We start from the raw sequence: 10,764 nt of genomic DNA, 5'->3' as shown, positions 1-10,764 counted from the left end.
GGAGCTTGTTACCCCTTACCTCCCCGGAGCTTGTTACCCCTTACCTCCTCGGAGCTTGTTACCCCTTACCTCCCCGGAGCTTGTTACCCCTTACCTCCTCGGAGCTTGTTACCCCTTACCTCCCCGGAGCTTGTTACCCCTTACCTCCCCGGAGCTTGTTACCCCTTACCTCCTCGGAGCTTGTTACCCCTTACCTCCCCGGAGCTTGTTACCCCTTACCTCCCCGGAGCTTGTTACCCCTTACCTCCTCGGAGCTTGTTACCCCTTACCTCCTCGGAGCTTGTTACCCCTTACCTCCCCGGAGGGCTCCTCTCTCAAATTCCCTTCTGAGCCTCAGGCCAGAGCCTCTGCTGTGATCTCTTCCTGCTCATTTAACCACTTCGCGCCCAAGCCAATTCTGACATTTCTCTCCTACAGGTAAAATTCCTAATTTTTTTGCTAGAAAATTACATAGAACCCCCAAACATTATATATGTTTTTTTTAGCAAAGACCCTAAAGAAAACAATGGCGGTCATTGCAACTTTTTATCTCACACGGTATTTGTGCAGCAATTTTTCGAACGCGTTTTTTTCATAAAAAAAACAGTTTCATGCTTAAAAAAAAAAAAAACAGTAAAGTTAGCCCACGTTTTTTGCATAATGTGAAAGAGGAGGATACGCCGAGTAAATAGATACCCAACATGTCACGCTTCAAAATTGCACCCGCTCGTGGAATGGCGCCAAACTTTGGTATTTAAAAATCCCCATAGGCGACGCTGCCCAGAAGTGGGTGCAAATACCTGTCTTATACAGGTATCTGCACCCCCCTCCCCCCTGAAAGGTGCCAAAGGTGACACCGGAGGTGGGGAGGGTTTCGAAAAGCGGAGGTTCCATTTTTGTGTGAACCCCCGCTTTAAGGACACGTCATCAAGTCCAATACCCTTCTTTAACCTTTAGGGACATGTCATCAAGTCCAATACCCTTCCTAACCCTCTAAGGACATGTCATCAAATCCAAATATAAAGGGGGGGATTGTTTGGGACTTTAAATGAGGTATATTGTCAAACAAGCGTACACCCCCATCCCTATTTATTGTTAAGAGAAGGGGGAATTGGGGCTTTGAGTGAGATGTGTATTTGGACAAAAATAGATATAAATAAATGAATTGCACAATAAAGAGGAAGTTTATTCATATATATGGGACATGGTACATAGCAGATATAATGAGCTGATGGGCAAATAATAGACATGAAACAAAAATTCCATTATTGCACATGATGCATAAAATCAGAAAAAAAATCATAATGTAAACGCATTATTGAATAAAAAAAAAAACTGCATTTAAAGTCTTGTGGGAGACATGGTCCCTCACTTCATGCTGGACACCTCATGGATCACACATGGAAGCCATGCGGCTAGCACTGGGACCACCAGGTACACTCACTTCCTTCACTTTCCCCTTTGTTTTTGTCATCTCAATTAGTTCCTGAATTTCCGGACAGGATTGGTCTGTCGTGATCTCACTTTTATAGCCCATCACTTGTTGTTGGCTCTGGTGTGAGGGTCTCTGGTGGTCTTTACTACACTTCCTTCTGTCCCTTCACTCTCACATTGACCCCACTTAGGCTTTATGCCCCTTGCAAGTTTAACCATACACTTCATTGATTATTTAATTTTACATTCATATAGATTGGAACCTTTGCAGGCATCTTTATGCAACTCACCATGGACGCCTCCCATCTCTCCCCTTGTTTGTGGTGTGTTTCCACCTTGGCTGCCCGCAGTTATACGCCCACTCAACTCCCGGGGGGAATTTCTCAGCTTTCCTCAACCATCAGGTTTTAGCATTCTATGACAAACTTTAGAGCTGATATGTAAGTAACTCTGTGGTGTTTGGTTATCTCCTCACCCTACATCCCCATTTAATTTAATTTTCATTTGAGTAATTTGGAATATTTTTTTTATAGATACGCACTCTGCACTTACTTCTGAAGAAGTCCACGAAACGCGTCAAGCTTTTAAATGCAGTTTTTTTTTAATTCAATCATGCGTTTACATTATACTCTGTTTTTTTATTTTATCCATCATGTGCAAATATAGAATTTTTGTTTCATGTCTATTATATGCCCATCAGCTCATCATATCTGCTATGTACCATGTCCCATGTATATGAATAAACTTCCTCTTTATTGTACAATTCATTTATTTATATCTATTTTTGTCTAAATGCACATCTCACTCAAAGTCCCAAATTCCCCCTTCTCTTGTCATTAAGTCCAATACCCTTCCGTATCCTTCAAGGACACATCATCAAGTCTAATACCCTTCAAGGACATGTCATCCAGTCAGATACCTTTCCTTACCCTTTGAGGAAGTCATCAAGTCCAATACCCTTCTTTAACCTTTAAGGACACATCATCAAGTCTAATACCCTTCAAGGACATGTCCTCCAGTCAGATACCTTGACTTACCCTTTGAGGAAGTCATCAAGTCCAATACCCTTCTTTAACCTTTAAGGACACATCATCAAGTCTAATACCCTTCCGTATCCTTCAAGGACACATCATCAAGTCTAATACCTTTCAAGGACATGTCATCCAGTCAGATACCTTTCCTTACCCTTTGAGGAAGTCATCAAGTCCAATACCCTTCTTTAACCTTTAAGGACACATCATCAAGTCTAATACCCTTCAAGGGTATGTCATCCAGTCAGATACCTTTCCTTACCCTTTGAGGAAGTCATCAAGTCCAATACCCTTCTTTACCCTTTAAGGACATGTCATCAAGCCTAATGCCCTGTACACACGAGCGGATTTTCCGCTGGAAAAAACTTGGATGGTTTTTCCGACGGAATTCCGCTCAAGCTTGGCTTGCATACACACGGTCACACAAAAGTTCTCTGAACTTTCGACCGTCAAGAATGCAGTGATGTACAACACTACAACAAGCCAAGAAAATGAAGTTCAATGCTTCCAAAAATGCGTCAAATTGTTTCCGAGCATGCGTAGGAATTTTGCACGTCGGAATCTGTACAAATGATCAGAATTTCCGATCAGAACTTTTTCCGACCGAAAAATAGAGAACCTGCTCTCAATCTTTTGCTGGCTGGAATTCTGCCAGCAAAAGTCCGATGGAGCCTAAACACGGTCGGAATTTCTGACCAAAAGCTCTCATCCGACTTTTGCTGGCAGAATTTCTGATCCTGTGTATGGGGCTTAATACCTTTCAAGGACACGTCAACAAGTCCAATACCCTTCTCTAACCTTTAAGGACACATCATCAAGTCCAATACCCTTCCGTACCCTTTAAAGCGGAGGTCCACCCTAAAGTGGACCTTCCACTCATTGGAACCCCCCCCCCCTCCCGGCGCCACAATTGGCACCTTTCAGGGGGGAGGGGGTTGCAGTTACCTGGATAATCCAGGTAACTGCACCCACTTCCAGGATAGCTCTCTGCGGAAAGGGGCGTAGATCTACGCCCCTTTCCGGAAGTCCCCCGCTGCCTGCTGGGAAACACACAGATCCCAGAGGCAGCGGGTCCATCCTTATTGCGCAGCGCGATTCCTATACCCAAGATGGCGGCGGCAGCACCCGGGAGACGATTGAGAGATCGGCTTCGGGTGCCGACATCGCGGGCGCGCTGGGCGGGTAAGTGTCATCATTTTAAAAGTCAGCAGCTGCTGTATTTGTAGCTGCTGGCTTTTAAAAAAAAAAAACGGCGGACTCCCGCTTTAAGGACACGTCAACAAGTCCAATACCCTTCCTTACCCTTTAAGGACATGATATCAAGTCTAATACCTTTCAAGGACACGTCAACAAGTCCAATACCCTTCTTTAAACTTTAAGGACACATCATCAAGTCCAATACCCTTCAGTACCCTTTAAGGACACGTTATCAAGTCTAATACCCTTCAATGACACATCTACAAGTCCAATACCCTTCTTTAACCTTTAAGGACACGTCATCAAGTCCAGTACCCTTCCGTACCCTTTAAGGACACTTCATCAAGTCCAATACCTTTCAAGAACACGTCAACAAGTCCAATACCCTTCTTTAACCTTTAAGGACACATCATCAAGTCCAATACCCTTCAGTACCCTTTAAGGGCACGTTATCAAGTCCAATACCCTTCAAGGACACATCTACAAGTCCAATACCTTTCTTTAACCTTTAAGGACACATCATCAAGTCCAATACCCTTCAGTACCCTTTAAGGGCACGTTATCAAGTCTAATACCCTTCAAGGACACATCTACAAGTCCAATACCCTTCTTTAACCTTTAAGGACATGTAATCAAGTCCAGTACCCTTCCGTACGCTTTAAGGACACTTCATCAAGTCTAATACCTTTCAAGGACACGTCAACAAGTCCAATACCCTTCTTTAACCTTTAAGGACACATCATCAAGTCCAATACCCTTCCGTACCCTTCAAGGACACATTATCAAGTCTAATACCCTTCAAGGACACGTCAATAAGTCCAATATCCTTCTTTAACCTTTAAGGACACGTCATCAAGTCCAATACCCTTCAGTACCCTTTAAGGGCACGTTATCAAGTCTAATACCCTTCAAGGACACATCTACAAGTCCAATACCCTTCTTTAACCTTTAAGGACACGTCATCAAGTCTCATAGCCTTCAAGGGTATGTCATCAAGTCCAATACCCTTCCTTACCCTTTGAGGACATGTCATCAAGTCCAATGCCCTTCCTTACCCTTTGAGGACATGTCATCAAATCCAATACCTTTCAAGGACACGTCAACAAGTCCAATACCCTTCTTTAACCTTTAAGGACACATCATCAAGTCCAATACACTTCTGTACCCTTCAAGGACACGTCATCAAGTCCAATACCCTTCCGTACCCTTCAAGGACACATCATCAAGTCTAATACCCTTCAAGGACATGTCAACAAGTCCAATACCCTTCTTTAACCTTTAAGGACAAGTCATCAAGTCTCATACCCTTCAAGGGTATGTCATCAAGTCCAATGCCCTTCCTTACCCTTTGAGGACATGTCATCAAATCCAGTACCCTTCCTTACCCTTTAAGGACATGAGGATGCCAGGAAACAGTCCAGTCCACTGCCAGGGAAAGCTGAGGACCGGTAAAAAAAAGTGCTTTTTGTGGCCCCCTAAACAAGCATTTACCTCTTGCAGTGTTGGGGTCAGCTCCCCCTGCTAAGGAGCATTTTTCCTTTCCACTGAGATAGGCTTTAGGTAATGAAACAATATATATATTACTTTGTTATCTTAAGATAAGATAAGACAGATAGGCCCATAGCAGAAATATTTAAATTGCTTTGGTCCATAGGGGTTATACAGGTGTGAGAGTTGATCTGGTTGCATAAAACATTTGTTTACACCTTTCTTTTCATCCTTCCTTACATCTCAATTCTGCTAATCTCCTGCAGCTTTGTTGCAGCCACTTCCTGTCTACACGAAGTGCAGAGCTGCATGGTTTTCCTTAGGGCAGGTTTCCTGATGGTGATAACAGTGGACCATGTCTGTGTAATGTGTGTTGAATTGACCAGTTGTAGTCTCCATCATGTGATGAGGGGTGACAACACGTAATTGAGAGACAGGGACAGTGACAGAGGGTTGTCACCCCGATACAGGAAGTGCCCAAACAAGGACCTTTATGGCAGGATTACAATGTAACATTTTAATTATATTTTACCTTTAAAATGACATTACCATGTTAAAGCTTATATAAGATTTCAATGATTAGGTTTGATATTTGATATATCACTCTTCTACTTATGAGATTATATAACACCAATCTGTCTTTAAATGCATTTTCTTTAATAAAGCATAATTTGTAAACAGTGCTAAACTGTACAAAGATACATTAGAAAAGTATTGATTGGAAGCAGTTGTAGTGTCTTCTCATAACCATTAGGTGGCACTGTGCTCTTTGTCTTATGCAAAGCATGTATTTATTCCAGAATTTATTACATCAACAGTGACTCCTGCTGGTTGTATAGGAGCACTGCACCCCACATGAAATTTGGCACTGCAATGATCAAAGCAAAACAATTACAATAATTACCATACAATTAGTTATACAGTTAAATGAAAACTGAACTTTTGCCAGACAGCTAAATAGTAGTTGTAATATATATGTTTGTATACAGGTTCGTCAAGTGCCCGGGGCAAGGGAGAAGAACTGTGCCCCCTCCCCCCGCTGTTAATGCGTGCCATAGAATGGGTTTACTGCCTACTGACATTACCCCATTCTCTTGCTCTGCTGTGTCCAGGGCAGCTTCCCCTCCTGCCCCACCCCTTGTCTCAGCCCCGATCCAGGGACCTCTGCCACAAGGTATTGCCAGTGGGTGGCACCATTTTTCAGATCCTACAGTTAACTAGACATTCACTTTAACTGCTTAAAAATGAAATTTTTGAAACAAGTCGGGTTACATGTATCTTTTATTTTTAAAAGCTAGATTTTTTTTTCTCAGTTGTGGATAGAGTGGGGAAGGGTTAGAACTTCTGGTGGTTCTTTACTGCTCTCTGGGGCTCTGTTGGAGAGATTTGCCCTCACTTCCCGCAATCTTAACAACATTTCAGCAGGCAGTAAGTGAGGGGGAATCTTCAATAACAGACACATTTTCTTCAAGAACAATGGTTCCTGCTAATAAAATTCTACATTAAAAAGTTGGATAGATGCCAGACAGTATCATGACTATGCTCCCAGGGTAAGGAAGTGCACAAGCAACAGTGTGTTGCAGCACCCCTTATCCAGTACACAGTTGCATCACAGTGCACCGCCATGCATGATGTGTTGTGCTGTGCTGCAAAAAAAAAAAAAATGCAGCAGAACCTATTATTTGTTACTATTACTTGTTCATTGACCACCAGTGTAAGGGTTCATGTCTACACTGACCACCAATGTGTAATTCAGCTCTATACTGACCCTGGCCACCATTGCCACAAGTGGCCACTTCTACCCTGACCAACATTGTAAGGGTTCACTTCTGCCCTCAACACTAATATAAGAGGGTATTTTTCCACTGACCCATCAATGTAGGGGGCACCTCTACATAGACGATGTAAGGGGCACCTCTATACTGACCATCAATGTAAGGGGCATCTCTACACTGACCATCAATGTAAGGGGGCACCTCTACACTGACCATCAATGTAAGGGGGCACCTCTACACTGACCATCAATGTAAGGGGGCACCTCTACACTGACCATCAATGTAAGGGGGCACCTCTACATTGACCATCAATGTAAGGGGGCACCTCTACAATGACCATCAATGTAAGGGGACACCTCTACACTGACCATCAATGTAAGGGGACACCTCTACACTGACCATCAATGTAAGGGGGCACCTCTACACTGACTATTAATGTAAGGGGGCACCTCTACATTGACCATCAATTTAAGGGGACACATCTACATTGACCATCAATTTAAGGGGACACATCTACATTGACCATCAATTTAAGGGGACACATCTACATTGACCATCAATTTAAGGGGATACATCTACATTGACCATCAATTTAAGGGGATACATCTACATTGACCATCAATTTAAGGGGGCACCTCTACATTGACCATCAATGTAAAGGGGCACCTCTACATTGACCATCAATGTAAAGGGGCACCTCTACACTGAGCATCAATGTAAAGGGGCACCTCTACACTGACTATCAATGTAAGGGGGCACCTCTACACTGACTATCAATGTAAGGGGGCACCTCTACACTGACTATCAATGTAAGGAGGCACCCCTACACTGACTATCAATGTAAGGGAGTACCTCTACATTTAAGGGGGTACCTCTACATTGACCATCAATGTAAGGGGCACCTCTACAGTGACTATTAATGTAAGGGGCACCTCTACAGTGACTATTAATGTAAGGGGCACCTCTACACTGACCACTAATGTAAGGGGTCACTTTAGCCCTCACCACCAATATAAGAGGGTATTTCTCCACTGACCACCAATGTAAGGGGTCACTTTTAGAGTCTACATTGACCATCGATGTAAGGGGGCACCTCTACACTGACTATCAATGTAAGGGGGTACCTCTACATTGGCCATCAATGTAAGGGTGCACCTCTACACTGACCATCAATGTAAGGGGCACCTCTACACTGACCACTGATGTAACGGGTCACTTTAGCCCTCACCACCAATATAAGAGGGAATTTCTCCACTGACCACCAATGTAAGGGGTCACTTTTACAGTCTACATATTTTAGTGGGGGTTCCCAGAGATCTAAAAACTGTTTCAGAGGTTTCTTCCTTTGTATATAATTCAAGAAACACTTATTTAAAAGATAAGTGCACTTCTCTGGGAATTCTTAGTGGGCCCTAAGCTATCTGGAAAGATTTAGGCTGTGGGGCAGCTAATATCACCATCATACATATGTATAACCTATTTTTTTAAATGCTCTATAAGGGGAAGGGGACCATTAGGGAAAGGGGCAATACAAGTTCAGACTGCTAGCATGTGCCTATGGGTGGCCTTAAGCTGCCCATACACAATACAATCAGATTACACAGTTTCCTTTAGATCCACCAGTAACTATGTAGGGACGCCTGATTGCATGCAGATGGAATAAATTGATAAAACGGGCCCTAATGGTTAATCTATAGGAGATTGTACAGTAATTGTGCATTCACATTGTATCATGTATGGCCAGCCTTGCTCAGTCCTATTTAGTAATCAGCATTTTCTTTTTCAGGAAAATCACTATTTCTTGGTGGCCGTCAGTGGTGCCGGCTTCTGCCACCTGAAGGGGGGTCTTCTTCAGGCTATTGGTGGACTGTAGATTAGCCTTCTGTCCCTGCGACCAGCTTGCCAGGGTCTGCACACATTTTAGGTGCCCAGATTTGCAAGCGCAGTGCAGCGGTGTGTCCCTGTTGCCATCCAGAGGGTCAATAACTGCCCCACTGGTTAACAGCAGGTTGACCAGGTCGCTGTGGCCGTACTCGGCAGCAAGGTGCAAGGGTGTTTTCCTCCAGACATTTTTGTCTTCTAAATTTTTATTTTTTGCAGCTTTCAGAAGTGACTTCACCATGTCCATGTTGCCAGAGATGATGGCGTAGTGGATGGGCGTGCACCCATCCATGTCCTTGGCACCATACCTGGCCTTGTTGGTCAGCATGGCTTCCACGGCGTCCAGATTCCCTGCAGCCGCAGAAACATGGAGTGGGGTCTTCTTTTCTTTGTCGGGGACATTAGGGTCAGCCTTTTTATTCAGAAGCAACTGCGTGAGACTGTTGCTTCCTCCCTCCGCAGCGTAGTGCAGCGCCGTCCGCAAGTGTTTGTCTTTGGCATTAACGTTGGCTTTGTTTTCCACAAGGCTCTCAACAACCTCCAGATTGTTCCTCTGGCTGGCGATATGCAAAGGGGTGACTGACTCCTTAGTGGCAGAATTGACGTTTGCCCCTGCGCCGATCAAAATATCGCTTATTTCTCGATTGTTATGAAATGCCGCCACGTGCAAGGGTGTCTGTTCACCGGGACCTGGTAAATTGGCCTTCATGCCTTTCTGCAGCAAAAGTTTTGTAGTGGAGACGTCTCCTGCTTGGACGGCTAGATGTAACGCGGTGTTCAGGTTCGGTGTTCTTTCGTCCAGTTTCGCCCCTTTCTGTATGAGCGCCCGAACTGACTCCGTCTTCCCAAGCTCCGCTGCCAGGAGAAGCGGCGTGTACTGGATGTCGTTTTTGGCATTGATGTCGGTGCCTTTGTCCGCCAAAGCATTGATGATGCCGTAAAGGTTCAGTTTGACGGCTTTAAACATGGCGGAGACCATGGTGTCTGGGGATAGTCCTTTGGAATATTCCAAGAGGAGGCCAAAAATGTGCTCGTTGTTCGTATTGAAGGCCGCGTCAATTATGCTTGCGTCAATACTGGCCCCAGCTTCTAGCAGCACTTTCACCGTCGCCTCGTGACCCCCAGTAACCGCATGGAACAACGCGGTCTGTTTCTTTTCATCCATGGCATCAACGGGGGCCCCACTCTTTAAGAGGCTTTGTACCAGTCTGCTATTGTCCATAAAGGCTGCCATGTGCAAAAAGTTGGTCCTGTTTTTGTAGCGCTTCCCCTCTTCTTGAAGTAAAAGCCTGACAACGTTTTGGTGATTATTCTGCACGGCTAGGTGCAGGGGGGTCAGTGAATCGGCATCCTGGGAATAAATATTTGCCCCAGCTTGGAGTAAGACCTTTACCGCATCCTCGTGACCTTTCTCGGCTGCTCTGTGAAGCGGCGTCCTGCGTTTCCCATCTTTGGCATCCACTTTTGCCCCCTTCGAAATGAGGTATTCTATCACGGGAACATGGCCGTTAGACGCTGCTACGTGCAATAAAGTTTCCCCAGATGAATTTACAGCATTGACATCACAATTCTTCAACAGGGACTCTAACAAGGAAAGGTCCCCCTTGCTAACCGCATCGAAAACCTCTTCAGAACTTACGACCTTCGGCTTAGGGGTTTCAGACGGTGGCCTCTTCCTTTCCTTCACTTTGGCAGGTGGTTTTGGTTTAGGAGCTGGGGTACTTGCTTTTTGGGGCACACTCTCTTTGCGAGCAACCTTCTCTGGAGGTTCCTTAACCCGAATCTCCTTATGGTCTTTGTCTCTTTCCAACAGATACCCCACCAGCTGTCTTCTGCCATCTCCAACTGATTCGTTCAATTGGTTGACATAACTTTTAACACTGTAGTATAGGTTGGGCTCAATTTTTTTAAGGCATGGGAAGAAGAAAAGGCGACAAGCCCGCTCACCTTTAGACATGAGGATGTCCAGCAGCCTGGAG

General features: G+C 44.5%; 1 protein-coding gene across 1 annotated transcript in view; it reads right to left on the bottom strand.

Annotated features, from left to right (window-relative positions):
• Window positions 1-5,693: 5,693 nt before the first annotated feature.
• LOC143926663 (CARD- and ANK-domain containing inflammasome adapter protein-like) overlaps window positions 5,694-10,764 on the bottom strand; it is a 5,499-nt gene continuing 428 nt past the window's right edge. The window contains exons 1-2 of the mRNA XM_077450608.1: window positions 8,060-10,764; window positions 5,694-8,028 (exon numbers count right to left, since the gene is read on the bottom strand). The exon at window positions 8,060-10,764 is cut by the window's right edge and continues 428 nt beyond it. Of these exons, the coding sequence (XP_077306734.1) occupies window positions 8,661-10,764 (2,104 nt within the window). The 3' untranslated portion in view covers window positions 5,694-8,028; window positions 8,060-8,660. The remainder of the gene's footprint in view (window positions 8,029-8,059) is intronic.

The sequence above is a fragment of the Lithobates pipiens genome, unplaced genomic scaffold (assembly GCF_037356315.1).
Source record: "Lithobates pipiens isolate NorthernLeopardFrog02 unplaced genomic scaffold, aLitPip1_a1.2 Scaffold_23, whole genome shotgun sequence".
NCBI lineage: Eukaryota > Metazoa > Chordata > Amphibia > Anura > Ranidae > Lithobates > Lithobates pipiens.
The sequence above is the reverse complement of the archived record's forward strand: the minus strand, read 5'-3'. Positions and strand labels throughout refer to the sequence as shown.